Source organism: Osmerus mordax, chromosome 2 (assembly GCF_038355195.1).
Source record: "Osmerus mordax isolate fOsmMor3 chromosome 2, fOsmMor3.pri, whole genome shotgun sequence".
Lineage (NCBI taxonomy): Eukaryota > Metazoa > Chordata > Actinopteri > Osmeriformes > Osmeridae > Osmerus > Osmerus mordax.
Window position 1 is genome coordinate 9,912,821 of NC_090051.1, and position 16,069 is coordinate 9,928,889.

General features: G+C 42.8%; 1 protein-coding gene across 1 annotated transcript; it reads right to left on the reverse strand.

The window, feature by feature from the left end:
- Nucleotides 1-2,759: 2,759 nt before the first annotated feature.
- tmem41aa (transmembrane protein 41aa) lies at nucleotides 2,760-5,543 on the reverse strand. The gene is made up of 5 exons (XM_067258228.1): nucleotides 5,260-5,543; nucleotides 4,875-5,025; nucleotides 4,541-4,702; nucleotides 3,430-3,568; nucleotides 2,760-3,134 (listed from the first exon to the last, which is right to left on the reverse strand). The coding sequence occupies exons 1-5, from the start codon at nucleotides 5,418-5,420 to the stop codon at nucleotides 2,911-2,913; spliced, it is 837 nt and encodes a 278-aa protein (XP_067114329.1). The 5' UTR covers nucleotides 5,421-5,543; the 3' UTR covers nucleotides 2,760-2,910.
- Between the last annotated feature and the right edge of the window lie 10,526 nt (nucleotides 5,544-16,069).

Below are 16,069 nucleotides of genomic sequence, written 5' to 3' on the forward strand. Positions count from 1 at the left end.
CTCAGTGTTTTTGTCTACCTCGAAAGAGAAAATGCAAAAGCACTGTGTGACAGCTGTCCCGAGTCTCCCAGTTTACCTCCAGCCCCACTGGTTCAGGTGAAGCTATTACCAAACAGCACTTCACCACATTAGAGATTGCTTCTTGTTTCTTTAGTGGGTCAAAACCTTTGTCCTACATTACCCACAAGCCAGCTGGGCAGCCTCACAGTGCCTGGTGATGGTATGCTGGACAGAGGTGAACCATGTGCAGTATCCATAACTTCACGGTGACAGCCATGCTGTTGTTTTGAATTGTGAGTGAACTGTATTGCTGACCAACTTGGATCCGAGCAATAAAGAGCCTTTTAAAAATGTGGTGTCCTCGAGTTTTTTAAATTTACAAATAAAATATAATGTCCAGCTCAATACAATTTAATTCCAAGAGATAAATCTCTTCAATGCAATTCCTCAACACTATTACACCATCAAATATACTGTATTAAAGTAAATTTCTTGAATACTGGCCTCAGAAGTACTTAAGTGGTATAAAAGCTCATTGCAATCAATATAAAACTGATTAAAGAATATATGTAGAAAATGCATGACTGTGTTGACAAGTACAACATCGCATGTCAGAACAAATGGATTTGGATAAATGAAAGAACTCAAACAGGCATTGCCGAGAAAATTCTCCAAATAGTTCTACAAGTTTTAATTATAAACCACTGTAGTGTACTAGGTGTAATGCAAGACTGAGTCCTCAATTGTCAAATATTTCAACTCACTTATTCGGCAGGCCTGCCAAAATACTGGATAAAATAAAACATATTTAGGAAATTTACATTCATTTTGAATGTTGAGGTAGTTAATTGAGAGTAATAACCATTTTCAAATGGCTCTTTTCGAGGCACTTACGAACCTAATTACAGCAGAACTTGTTTCAATTACAGTAATCATTCTGCACGTGCTGGTTTCTCTTCAAAATCATTGTTCCCTTAAAGCTCTTTAAAAGCGACTTTCTGTCCTCATCACAGCTGACATTTGATTGTCTCTTGATTGTCAGGAAACCCTTGTTAAACTTTGATCCTCTTCGCAAATGTACAGTCAGGTCCATAAATATTTGGACATTGACACCATTTTCATCATTTTGGCTCTGTATACCACCACAATGGATTTGAAATGAAACAATCAAGATGTTCTTTAAGTGCAGACTTTCAGCTTTAATTTCAGGGTATTTACATCCAAATCAGGTGAACGGTGTAGGAATTACAACACATTTGATATGTGTCCCCCCCCTTTTTAAGGGACCAAAAGTAATTGGACAATTGGCTGCTCAGCTGTTCCATGGCCAGGTGTATGTTATTCCCTCATAAAGGGAGTTCGTTATTTCATTGACAAGGAGCAGATAAAAGGTCTAGAGTTCATTTCAAGTATGGTATTTGTGTTAGGAATCTGTTGCTGTCAACTCTCAATATGAAGTCCAAAGAGCTGTCACCATCAGTGAAGCAAGCCATCGTTAGGTTGAAAAATCAAAACAAACCTATCAGAGAGATAGCAAAAACATTAGGTGTGGCCAAATCAACTGTTTGGTACATTCTTAAAAAGAAAGAACGCACTGGTGAGCTCAGCAACACCAAAAGACCCGGAAGACCACGGAAAACAACTGTGGTGGATGACAGAAGAATTATTTCCCTGGTGAAGAAAAACCCCTTCACAACAGTTGGCCAGATCAAGAACACTCTCCAGGAGGTAGGCGTATCTGTGTCAAAGTCAACAATTAAGAGAAGACTTCACCAGAGTAAATACAGAGGGTTCACCAGAAGATGTAAACCATTGGTGTGTCTCAAAAACAGGAAGACCAGATTAGAGTTTGCCAAAAAACATCTAAAAGAGCCTGTACAGTTCTGGAACAACATCCTATGGACAGATGAGACCAAGATCAACTTGTACCAGAATGATGGGAAGAGTATGGAGAAGGGAAGGAACTGCTCATGATCCAAAGCATACCACCTCATCAGTGAAGCATGGTGGAGGTAGTGTTATGGCATGGGCATGTATGGCTGCCAATGGAACTGGTTCCCTTGTATTTATCGATGATGTGACTGCTGACAAAAGCAGTAGGATGAATTCTGAAGTGTTTCGGGCAATATTATCTGCTCAGATTCAGCCAAATGCTTCAGAACTCATAGGACGGCGCTTCACAGTGCAGATGGACAATGACCCGAAGCATACTGCGAAAGCAACCAAAGAGTTTTTTAAGGCAAAGAAGTGGAATGTTCTGCAATGGCCAAGTCAATCACCTGACCTAAATCCAATTGATCATGAATTTCACTTACTAAAGACAAAACTGAAGGGAAAATGCCCCAAGAACAAGCAGGAACTGAAGACAGTTGCAGTAGAGGCCTGGCAGAGCATCACCAGGGACGAAACCTATGTGATGTCTATGGGTTCCAGATTTCAGGCTGTCATTGACTGCAAAGAATTTGCAACCAAGTATTAAAAGTGACAATTAGATTTATGATTGTTAGTTTGTCCAATTATTTTTGGTCCCTTAAAAAGGGGGGGGCCACATATAAAATGTGTTGTAATTCCTACACCGTTCACCTGATTTGGATGTAAATACCCTGAAATTAAAGCTGAAAGTCTGCACTTAAAGCACATCTTGATTCTTTCATTTCAAATCCATTGTGGTGGTATACAGAGCCAAAATGATAAATTGTGTCAATGTCCAAATATTTATGGACCTGACTGTATATATTTCAATAAATACATATTCAACAGGCATTTTATACTTTTGATGAGTGATTCTGCAATTATTACACAACACTCTTAAATCCACAACCATTACTGACCATGTTCTCAAAGACGTACTCTTACATACACACCAGCCATAAATACCAGACCACAAACCAGACAGAACCCCTCACACCCTCACTGGGTCTTCAGCTTTTCCATGGCAGTGCCATTGTGCTGGCTCCCGTCCAGATTGAGGCGGTGCTGGTGGTAGCGTCGGATCAGAGCCCCAGGTACCAGCGCCACACAGGCTATGGCCAGCAGCTGCAGGAGCCTGGCCCAGGAGAACAGGTCATCCAGGGAGGACACCTCCGACAGCATGGCACCCATCTGCACACAGATGAAGTTGTATGGGATCAGCCCTAAGAGAGACACAGATACACACACACACGTTGTGAGGACAGGACATTAGCCCAGCGGATTGTCGTTGTCCTGGTCCTCAAAATTAAAAACCATCAAGTGTGATCTCGCTTCTTAAAAGAGGTCACTGTTCAGTCATTAGTTTAAGGTGTCTCATACTGTGACATGCTGCATTTGACCTTAAAACAATATAGTAAAATTACAGAGGGTTTGGCCATCCAGGCTGGAGTCTGCACATACATGGAGAGTTAGGCTCTAAAACTTGGAGCTGAAGTGCTATTTCTCAATGATGCATACCAATAAAGACAGAGAAGAAGAAGAAAGTCACAGGAATGTTGAAAATGGGGGCAGACATGTTGAGGAACCAGTTGGGGGTCATGGGGAAGAACCTCAGGAAAAGCAGGAAGAAGAACAGACTGTTCTGGTTCTCCTCCACCTGACACAGCAAAACAAAACCAATGATGGACATGTAAACACCACAATCACACTCGGCTACCTACCAGTGGCAACTAGAACCCAAACATTTTTGGCTTTATGATGGGAAGGGTAGGTAATGTTGTTGAGAAGCACTTTTTGACATGTTTACTGAAATGAACTTCACATCCTAATAGCAACCAGTAAATCTAAAGGTCTGACAGGAAAATAAAATCAATCAGATATCTGTGGGTGTCGCAGGACTGTAATAAGCACGACCAATCATTAAGTTCCAACAGGCACTAATGATTGGATGGCATTCGTACCAAATGCAATGCTTGGACGGGCTACTTGTCTGTCTACCTCCCAGCAGTGGTCAAGCATTACATTTATTCATTTAGCAGACGCTTTTATCCAAAGCGACTTCCAAGAGAGAGATTTACAAAGTGCATAGGTCACTGATCATAACAACAAGATAGCCACAAAAACATTGCGAGTAGCCAAAACATGAAGCAAACATTGTGAACAACCAAAGTAAGTGCCAAAGGGAAGAACCATAAGAGCATGTAGTTAAACAAGTTACAATTAAACAACATGAACCGCTATAAGTGCAAGTGTACCTGTGGAAAAAACAAGCAACAATAATAAAAACAATATATCACAGCGAGTACAACATTTTTTAATCAGTTACCACTAACCACAAGAGCAACAAGTCTCTAAGCAAGTCATTGTGATCCTTGAGGAAACTAACATCGGGTCAAGCGAACCATTCATAAGTACCGTTGTACTCCCGGAACAAGTGCGTCTTGAGCCTTTTCTTGAAGGTGGAGAGACAGTCAGTGTCTCTGACAGCAGTGCATTCATGTGTTTTGGAGGAGTGGCTTTTAAGGGAGAAGGTGGGATATTTAGGTTTAAATCCTTCCAAACTCAAACTAAAATTGCTAAGTTTGAAAAACGTACCTATCCTGCCTTTACCCTCACATTTCACACTTACCTTTCCCTGCAGCATTGAGACCTTGTTTGGGAAGAGCTTGATAATGTAGTGTTTGCCAAAGGCTTGGGATAGGAGGTAACACAGGGTGGAGCCCACAGTTGTGAGGATACAGGCCAGCGACAACCCCTGCCATGGGCCAAACAATGCTCCAGCAAGAATGTTCTAGAAATGACAGGATAAATATTATTTATATAAAGTACATAACTTAAGATGATATATATTTATATATAATAATGAGCTCCTGATCAGTGCCTGATTTTGTATGGATTCTGTTAATGTTGGTGGGTTGGATGTAATCACAAGACAAGTGTGAACTGGACAAGCTAGTCTTTACCAGAAGGGAGGACCCGGGGATTGCAAAGGACTGCTTGTAGATGTAAGCACTGCAGAAGAGCAGCAGGACGTAGCCAGTGTGCTCCTGTTTGTAGAACTGCAGCAGCTCCGCCAACTCTCTGAGCTCCACCAAGTCTGACGGGAACTTTAACCTGAGGAGACGGAGAATTGTGGCAGACATGTTCAAAGTTCAAATGGGGGAGTCATTAAGCGGACACTTGTATTGCCAAAACGTAGACATTGTATACGTTTATTCGCGTAATTATGACGACAGGGCTCTCAAGTACAATGAGCACACCAGCACGTGATAAGCTAACTGCAAACCGAAACATTCACTGTAATGTGAGACGTAGAGAAGCATACTAGTGTGTATGTGTGGAGGCTACCTCAGTTCTTCGCTTTCTGCCCGAGGGTCAGTAGACGATTTCACGTTTTCCTTCGCATGACGATGAAGATGTCGGGGTTGTTTGGGAAGATAAGAGGACAGCACATACAGATACAATGTGGCTGCGACAATTACAGTTATTAATCCACAAATCGAGCGCATGTTCAGCAGGTGGATGGATTTAGCTTCTTCACTAACAAGTATCTCTACTCCTTACATGTCGTCTGCCTAATGCCTACCTGCGCATTTTGGCGTTTTCTATTCACAGAGGAACCATGCCTTCAATACAAAAAGATGGGGGACAAGAAAGGGTGTTGCATGGTAGCAAATTTGACGTCATGTCCGTGTTCGCGTTGAACACAGACCCCCACCCATAGACATGTATCCATAGATACAAGGCCGGGTTAAGGCATTTTGAGGCCTGGGGCTAATTACCAGGATGAAGCCCCTATATCACCCCGACGCACATCATGACACGCACACAAACCAACGCCAGGTGCACTGACACATCAGTGCTTTAAAGTCCACAGAGCCACTATAAATATGATCAGTTTAAACATGTGACTCACCATCACCATCATCACATCAGTGATATTAAAAGGCCCGTTTTTTGCTCATTCTTAATGCAAACTCATCAATGAGCTCTTCAAAGTCCAGTTGGCGCAGTATGTCATGCTCTATTGACTAGGCACCGAATCCAGGATTTGGTTTCGGCCGAATATTGGGCTTTTTGACGGGAGTCGGTTTCGACTGAACCTTACATTTTTTCCCACCAAACCCAAACTCTACGCATGCACCTACGCGCACTACGCTGGTCGAAATAGTGGCGCCGCCGTTGATTACAAGAAGGTGTTTACGTAGGTGGTCCGTTCAATGCAGTAGGCTGAGAGAAAGTGAAAATGGAACTCGTGAGCAGAAAAGGGAGTTAGATTAACTAACTAAAGTTCGGGAGGAAGTTAGCGCACCAAGATTCCTCCTCTACTCCATTCAAGCAACTCGCAAAAGCACGGAAGAATGCGCACCAACTCCAATCAACTTCATACGCATCAGCCTAGCGAAAGCACGGAAGAATGCGACCAAACTCCCCGTATCAATTACGAGGTTTGTATAAAGTGTCTTCCGTTGCTCCTTGTGCTAGCATGTTTTTAGCCCTGTCATCTATCCAGGCTCCCCGGGGGATCCGATCGAGCCGCTGCTAGGCCGTGACCCATAAGGAATCTCCGCCACACCCCGAGTCCGTACCCGGTAACTATTCATGAACCATCCACATCACCTCCCCGGTAACTATACATGCACCATCCACATCACCTCCACCATCTCTGCATCCCCTAATCACACTCTCATCCTCCCAGGAACCCAGGCCCGGCTCTGCTACCGCCCTCCATCAGCACCAGGCTCGGCTCTGCTACCAGCCTACACCAACCGCCCCAGGCTCTGCTCTGCTACCAGCCTACACCAACCACTCAAGGCTCGGCTCTGCTACCAGCCTCAGGCTCGGCTCTGCTACCAGCCTGCGACACCCTGCATTAGGCTTGGCTCTGCTACCAGCCTCAGGCTTGGCTCTGCTACCAGCCTGTACCACAATGCATTAGGCTTGGCTTTGCTACCAGCCTCAGGCTCGGCTCTGCTACCAGCCTCAGGCTCGGCTCTGCTACCAGCCTGCGACACCCTGCATTAGGCTTGGCTCTGCTACCAGCCTGTACCACAATGCATTAGGCTTGGCTCTGCTACCAGCCTCAGGCTTGGCTCTGCTACCAGCCTGTACCACAATGCATTAGGCTTGGCTTTGCTACCAGCCTCAGGCTCGGCTCTGCTACCAGCCTGCGACACCCTGCATTAGGCTTGGCTCTGCTACCAGCCTATACCACAATGCATTAGGCTTGGCTTTGCTACCAGCCCTGCTTCAATAAAAGCTATCTATTCAATCTATTGTGTGATTACTGAACTTGTGAAAAGTGTTGTATGCAGTGGCGATTTCTTTAAGACTGCCCTAAAGTATAAAAAAAATGATGGTCGAATATTTACTATTGTGTTAACATTTTAAATGCGTTAAGAACACGTTCATCTCGAAGACGAGTTCGTCCAGAATCAGCTACGTAGCAGGTCGACTGACTGATTTCCTTCTCATACAGTCCAGTAGCGTCACAGTGCATTTCCCTGTTGAAGCCCAGCTTCAATGGACATCAATGGGGCTGCTTTGAACAGTTTTTTTCAGTGCTTCGAAGCTATACGGTCATTGGATAAATGCTGCGATTATGTCCCGCCCACGGACACTCAGCGTCTCTGGGGGTGAATGGAGGAGTGGGCTGGCCTGGACGCTGGGCTTCCGCGTGATGATTGGAGGGTCTGTCGAAAGACTGCATCTCCTTTTGATTGACAGCCATTTTGTACTATAAAAAGTCGCCGAAGATATTCGAGCTCAGTCCTATTGCGGATTTTGGCCCCACTCTCGTACTTTCTTTGACCGGACATTTTCGCACATTATTTTTGTTTTCACTCTGAATGTTTCTAATGTTATGCGCGGTGCCGTTGACTCACTCGACATCGGGCAACCTGAGGCCGCAAGGCCCAGGGCTGCAGCCCCTAAAGCCCATTGCCTTAATCCGGCCCTGCATAGATATATATAAAGACTAGATGTCTTACGGTGGAGTCTAGAACGTCCGCACATGGCAGCCATCTTGCTCCAGTCAACACGCTCACCCATGTCCTTTTTAAATGACCATAACTTGCTCAATTTTCAACCGATTTTTAAACGGTTTGGTTTGTTATCAACGTCAGAGATGTCGTTATGCCACTGCATACTTATGAATAATTGTGTAATTTTTTTACAAATAGAAGTATGCAGTGGCATAACAACATCTCTGACGTTGATAACAAACCAAACCGTAAAAAAATCGGTTGAAAATTGAGAGCAAGTTAAGGTCATTTAAAAAGGACATGGGTGAGCGTGTTGACTGGAGCAAGATGGCTGCCATGTGCGGACGTTCTAGACTCCACCGTAAGACATCTAGTCTTTATATATATCTATGCAGGGCCGGATTAAGGCAATGGGCTTTAGGGGCTGCAGCCCTGGGCCTTGCGGCCTCAGGTTGCCCGATGTCGAGTGAGTCAACGGCACCGCGCATAACATTAGAAACATTCAGAGTTGCGAGTTGACTGTAGCAAGATGGCTGCCATGTGCGGACGTTCAACTTCGTTGTCCGGCAACGGGGACAAGACATCTACCCTTTATATATATGTCTATGCATGTATCCACCTTTTTCCTGGTTAGCGAATTTACCCATGATTCATAGCGGGGTTCAACCGGAAGCTGGTTGTCCTTTTCCGGTTCGAAGCTTGTGTACGTTTGATAGCTTGTAGATTGCTATCTTGTTTGCTGTAAAAGCTGGTGTTTCTCCATGGATGAAGCACAAATGGACAAAAAACGGAGGTGGATACACACCATGGATGTTTTAACCCTTGTGTTATCTTCGGGTCATTCTGACCCATCAGTCATTGTGACCCACCGTCGTCTTGCGACAACTTTACCACATACAAAAACAAAGTGAAGCATTTTCTTTTAACCGTTGGGCTGTCTCAGACCCCCCACATTGCGAAGGTTAAAAGAAAATTATTTTTATTTGTTTTTGTATTGGGTAAAATTGGGTAAATACAACGATGGTTCGTTATGAACCTTTGGGTCATGTGACCCGAAGGCAGCACAAGGGTTAAGTCGTGACGACAGTACCGTAACAGTCCCTCATCCATTCCGTCTGACGGAGTGGCTAGATGACATGAAGCAATGGCCCGATGTTAGCTACATCGACGTTGTTAATTACCTTTTATTTTCTGAAGGTGTTGATGGTGAAGAATTGCATAATTACAAAAGCACAGAAGCATATACTTACTTGCATAGTAACAAAATAGGTACAGTATTGTTGAAGAAACACAGCAGCTTTATATTTTTGAAGGCAGCAGTAGAGCCCAGTCAGAGTTTCAATAATGCTAAACATACAGCATGGGTAATGCTGAGGGAAAGTGGAGTCATTGAGACAGTCGGCTGCTCTTGCATTGCCGGGTTAGGGAAGTCATGTAGCCAGGGGCGGTTTGGCCATCGGGGATACCGGGGGAATCCCCGGTGGGCCGACGGGGTTGGGATGGTCCAAAATACCGGCCCACTTCCATCACCAACCGGCCCTCCCTCTGACATCGCCGGCACCTCCAACTATTTTCCATTTTACACAGCTTGAACATATATCATTTGCTCTAAGACCGTCTAAAATCACTGACTGACTTTTATACTCCTCCTCGTGATCTGTATTCACACTCATAGTGACTATTTTTCGAAAATTATCTGAAGTGTCTTCTGAAATGTGTTCTAAAGAATATATTGTGCTTATTAAAGATATGTCTTATGAAACTTGTGTGCCTGAGCACACCTTAAACATGACTGCCTTAAACATGGTGTCTCACACAGGGTGTGGGAAGCAGGCTGTTCTTTGTGTCTCTATGTCTTCATTTTCAGAAACAACCTTGAAACTGGGTGGAGACGGCAACCGAGCAGGTGGGACGCGTAGGCAAGAACAACTCCCTGATGCACGAGAGAACAAGCTCAACCCTCTTTTATCTTTCTGTGTTTAATTGCACTGTATAAATATATGCTGGGGAGGGACAGATAGCCAGTTGGACTTTGTGAACCAACCCAAATTCTGTTGCGGGTAGGGAAACGTAGACAACAAGACACTGATACGTGCGATGCATTGAGTGGGCAACACGCCGTGTACTGAGTGGGCCGCGCGCCGTGTATTGAGTGGGCCGGTCTGACAGTAACTCCCGGGCCACTTATTTCCCCCAGTCCGTCCCTGCATGTAGCCATGCAGCAGCTATTCTGTGGAAGGTAAAAATATAAAACTACATATGCACAGCACTTGACAAAATGTACTTTTGCACTTGTAATTTAATATACTTATGTTCATGCTTACTGTCTTCATTTATCCACTTACTATTAACATTGCTATAGCAATGTTAATAGTAAGTAAGTGTATAAATAACCAAGACAGTATTGATTATGATGTCATTATTGCAGGTGCAAAATGCAGTGATTGGAGGAAAGTCAGGGCTTGCATGTACAGATGAGCAGCGCAGGTGGAATGCAGGGACATCAAAGAACCTTGAGCCTAAACATCTGAGTCAGATTAACTTCAGGCACCACAAGGCAGAACAGCAATACAGTGTTAACTGTAGGGCAGTAGCCAGTCAACGACTCCCAAATACACCACATCTTCAGGTGGCTGAGCGGTTAGGGGATCGGGCTCGTAATCTGAAGGTTGCCAGTTCGATTCCCGGCCGTGCAAAATGACGTTGTGTCTTTGGGCAAGGCACTTCACCCTACTTGCCTCGGGGAGAAAGTCCCTGTACTTACTGTAAGTCACTCTGGATAAGAGCATCTGCTAAATCACTAAATGTAATTACTGTTATCTACCTCCACCTCTCTCTCTCTGGGGTCAGATGGCTGAGTGGTTAGGGAATCGGGCTATCAATCAGAAGATTGCCGGATCGATTCCCGGCTGTGCAAAATGACGTTGTGGCAAGGCACTTCACCCTACTTGCCTCGGGGAGAATGTCCCTGTACTTACTGTAAGTCGCTCTGGATAAGAGCGTCTGCTAAATTACTAAATGTATCCATAAATGTATCCATCCATGCAACCACAAGCAGTGACAAATTTCTATGTGAGCATATCCCTCATTTCGTGGTAACTATGCAACTAACTATGGAAAAGCAAATAAATGTAGAGCTTACCAAGAGCTAAAAGAAGAGGGCATGAGCATTACTCATAGGGGCACTGTTGTGAGTGTTCAAGAACCATGGCTCTCTGCCAGTCCTGATGGGGTCAATGACTCATGTGTGCTACTGGAAGTAAAGTGTCCAGTGCCAACCCAGCCCTCACTCACTGTACAGCTTACTCAGAAATGTAGTGATGTCAAACTAGTAGATGAAGAGCTGCAATTGCAGAAAACGGGCAGTAGGGGATAATACATGCAAATACAGCTTACAATGTTTTGCACAGGTCTAAAATCTGCTACCCTTTTTATCTGGACACCCAAAGAGCATGTTTCCCTTACAGTGCAGTATAATGAGGCATTTGTGAGGGAGCAAGTCAAGCGATTGAGAGGTTTTTATTTCTCACGTATGCTACCTCGGCTTGTAGATGAATATGCTGCAGGACGGTTTAAGCTAAATAAAAGATACATGGAGGTAATGGACAAGGTTCAGTGAACGTCTGCACACGTGGCATATAAAAAGGTCACACGTCATATTTGAAAAGTTGATAACATTGAATGTAGCTTAATATACAGTATAATACTCAATTATGCTCATGGCATGACAAACGTAATTATAGCCTAATATAATTAGTTTTATACCATGGTCTGGGTGAATACTCGATTCTGATTGGCTGCAGGGGTGTACATTATGTAAGGGATAATGCCCTTCGAGGTGTACAATATCACCTGATAATGGACTCCGCGGAAGCAACCGTCCGGTTCACAGGTTCACGCCTCTGCATCGTTACTTAAAATTTGATTTGTTTGGTAGATGCAATGTGAAATTTTGAGATATACTTCAGTTACTTTATTATTAACAACATATTTATTATAATAGGTCCGAATCAAATTCCAATTGATATTCCCAGGGTGTTTATTCCAATAATGTTTGCATCGAGCAGCTGTGGGGCAATATATCAAATGTCTACAATATCTATTATTGCACTATTTATCCTTTATGTCAATGCCATTTAATAAAACATCTGTTCTAAATGTTGACTGGTCATTAGACACATTACTACCCTGCAGCACTCTTATGTAACCCGTGGTATAGCATCAAATACTATGCTGTAAAGCAATTATTGGAATATTAAACTTCATTAAGAATTCTGAATATGTAAGTAAGTGACCGTTGTCATGAATCAACTGGGAGATAAATCAAATATTGTTTTGGACCCATTTGAGATAGAATATTGACTTGTTCTAATACATAAAGTCTTTATTATTCCATATCAAATGTTTGTGGGGGGAAAAAGTGTGTTTATACATAAGAAGCCAACATAAAAGAACCTGTCTATGAAAGTTAGATAGCTGAAGAGGGATTTTATCAATACCAAAATTGCATTTTAGTAAGAATTCAAGACCCCCAACCTTTTGAAAAATAAAGTTTGGAATGAAATACCACAGTTTATCTTTATTTTTTATATACTGTTTAATCCAGTTCACCTTGGAAATTATATTAGATGTATGGAAATCAAGAACATTCAAACCTCCTTGATTGTATGGATTACATAACGTATTTTTGTTTAAATAGTGAGGCTTATTTTTCAGTATGAAATTGAATAATGTAAAATCTATTTTCTTAATAAAAGGTTTTGAAACATCTAATACTTTGGCCGGATAAACTACTCTGGATAATCCTTCAGTTTTGGACAAAAGTATGCGACCTTTGAGTGATAAGTCTCTCATGAGCCTTCTATCAAATGTATTTTTAACTTTTGGAATGAGACGTTGAAAATTGGATTTCATCCTTTCTGTCTGACTTTTACAAATATGAATTCCTAAGTATGTGACTTCCTCTTTAACAGGGATACCCTCAAATTCTGTTGTATGTATATTGCTTTCTTTGAGTTTTATATATATATATTTAACGCTAAAACTGAAAATTTAGACACAGATGTCTTTTTGAGTTCGGTCAATACCCGTGCCTCATTTGTTACGGAGATCAAAAAATCAGATGTGTTAAGACTGTCCTTTTGCTCGGAATATATTTTTTTTTAATAAAATTCTTTCCACAAAATTTGAGATTTCAGGGGGATGTTCAGATATATGCTCTTTAATCTTAAATGTATGTATATTATTAAGTCTGGCATTTGTGTTTTCTAAACTATGAAAATATTTTGTGTTCCTTTCCCCATGTTCCATCCATCTCTGTCTAGACCTGATAAAAACACCCCGTACTAAATATTGACATAAATTTTCCAACTCAGATTATAATTCGGTTAATTTATTGATATCTGTTTGAGACATATTGTCTTTTTCATAAATATAAATTATATTCTTAAGTATTCTATCTTGTTCAAACCTTTTCTCTTTTGCTAATTCTTTATGCCTTTTAATTGCCATATTCCGAATCTGAAATGTTGTATATTCCCAGTGTTGACCATAAAGTTTTTCTTCTTGAGCTTTCCTCCAGTTTTCATTAATAATTTCCTCTGCTTTTGCTTTAAAGATTGTATCACATAAAAGTGAATTGTTAAATTTCCAGAAATGTGGATAACATCTACTTAACTGGTTCTTTGTATGCAATGTTAAAGGGGTGATTGACTGTTTTTTGGGGGTATTTCACACTGTTTCTTAAGGTCTCCGAATAGGGTATGTAACATTGGTTGGGCTGAAAATGGCCCGGGTGCTGTTCTATGCCCCCTGATACAGCCACTGAAACTTTCCCGGGAAAAAACGTTAGGTTTTCTCCTTTTATGGTATGCTCATGAATATATAGATGAGCTGTGCGCTGATTGGTTGGTTTACAACAAGTGAAGCGGAGCAAAGATGCAGCACGGCCAACAGCACTCACTGAAACAACAAAGTTGGAGACTTGAAATAAAAACGAACAAATAAATGTATTGTGTCTACACAACACTGTTTTCAACAGATTGACTAGATATCATTTGAAATGATTACGTTAGTTGTTTCCACTTCTGTTGTCGAAGCAAACAGGATCGCGCCTTAGGTGGGTAACGTTAGCACTACAGCTTAGCAAACAAACTTCAGTTAGCTCTAGCTATCTTGCTGAAAAATAGATCTGGACAAACATGCATCTTGAATTGTAGATTTACATGACAACACAGGTTATTTATTTGAATGAAACACAGTCATCAGCCCCATTGCCAATAGACTAGGCTAAATCATCACACATTCTACCTATGCTCTTGCGTTAGCAAGGTAAACTAGTTTACATGCCTACAGTCCAGGTGTTTTCGCTATCTAGCTGTTCTTGCATTCCTTGCAAATCAGCGTTAATAAATAGGGATATTCCCATAGATAAACATCAGCCATGCCTGTCTAGTGTCTTGTTCTTTGGGAAGATGGTGAAAAGTGTCAGGATTCCCGGTACAGCCTGGAAAACTGCATTTACGGCGCTCCATTTTCAATATCTTGAAAACGTATTAACTTTCTTATTTGTAATTCCTGTGGAAGTACAGAGCAGCGCGCAGCTAGCTAAAAAAGTGTCGGAGATCTACGCGTCCTCCGTTCCCTCGCTCTGGATAAGAGCGTCTGCTAAATGACTAAATGTTTATGTTCCTGGACCAGAAAACCAGAGGGCAGGTAAATGTAAATTTTAGGGCGTGACAAAGTTGATGCTGCAACTTGTGATGTCAGTCACATATTCAGTAAAGTATATATTTCATTTTCAAATTCCTCAAATAAAATTGTGTTTCATTGGCTATTATTATAACCATATATGTTACCCAGAATGAAAATATCATCCATAAATTCATAAACTAAAATAATCCACCTTTCAGAATCATGAGAAACTGTTTTAAGTACACTGTAAAAAAAATAATTAAGGTACCGCACTTTTTCTGTAAATTATTGTAACAATGTAACAATAAAAGTAGTATTTACCGGTAAAGAACAGTCTGTAATGTAATATCACAGATATATCTTGTAAATTTGGTACAGGAAAATAAAAATTATTTTAGGGTTAATTAAGTCCACAGGGCTCCGTCCTTGGACCCCTCCTCTTCTCTCTGTACACCACCTCACTTGGACCAATCATCACCTCCCATGGCTTCTCCTACCACTGCTACGCTGACGACACGCAGCTGTACCTGTTGTTCCCCCCGACCGATCCGGGGATCTCAGCTAGGATTGAGGCCTGCCTCACAGACATCTCCGCCTGGATGACCGAGCACCACCTCCAGCTGAACCTCGCCAAAACAGAACTTCTCATCATCCCGGCTAAACCCTCCATCTCCCACGATCTCCAAATCACCCTGGGATCTGCAACGGTGACCCCTTCATCCTCTGCCAGGAACCTTGGGGTTACCATGGATGACAAGCTCTCCCTCACGGCCCACATTGCTGCGGTCTCCCGGTCGTGTAGATTCACCCTCTACAACATCCGGAAGATCAGGAGATACCTCTGGGCACTAGGTCTGAGCACTCCACCCAGCTGCTAGTCCAAGCACTTGTCCTCTCCAAGTTGGACTATTGCAACTCGCTGCTCGCTGGTCTCCCAGCATGTGCAACCCGCCCTCTTCAGAGGATTCAGAATGCAGCGGCCCGCCTGGTCTACAATCTACCCAGACGCTCCCATGTTACCCCGCTCCTCATCTCTCTCCACTGGCTACCTATCATGGCCCGTATCAGATTCAAGACCCTGGTATTGACCTTCCGAGCAGTGAACGGGACTGCACCCGTCTACATCAAGTCTCTCCTGCAGCCTTACACCCCCACCCGTCACCTACGGTCTTCTTCAGACAACCGCCTGGTGGTCCCACCGCTCAAGACCGCCCGGTCCCAACACAAGCTCTTCTCCTGTCTGGCCCCCCAGTGGTGGAATCAACTCCCCACCTCCATCAGAGACACTGACTGTCTCTCCACCTTCAAGAAAAGGCTCAAGACGCACTTGTTCCGGGAGTACAACGGTACTTAGGAATGGTTCGCTTGACCCGATGTTAGTTTCCTCAAGGATCACAATGACTGTTGCTTAGAGACTTGTTGCTCTTGTGGTTAGTGGTAACTGATTTAAATTTTAATACTCGCTGTGATATATTGTTTTT

Coding starts and splice junctions, on each gene's coding strand:
- tmem41aa (XM_067258228.1), bottom strand. CDS start 5,420: ATGCGCTCGATTTGTGGATTAATAACTGTAATTGTCGCAGCCACATTG. Junction 5,026..5,259: donor GCAGAAAGCGAAGAACTGAG/GTAGCCTCCACA, acceptor CCGTCTCCTCAG/GTTAAAGTTCCCGTCAGACT. Junction 3,135..3,429: donor CTTCTTCTCTGTCTTTATTG/GTATGCATCATT, acceptor TGTCTCTCTTAG/GGCTGATCCCATACAACTTC.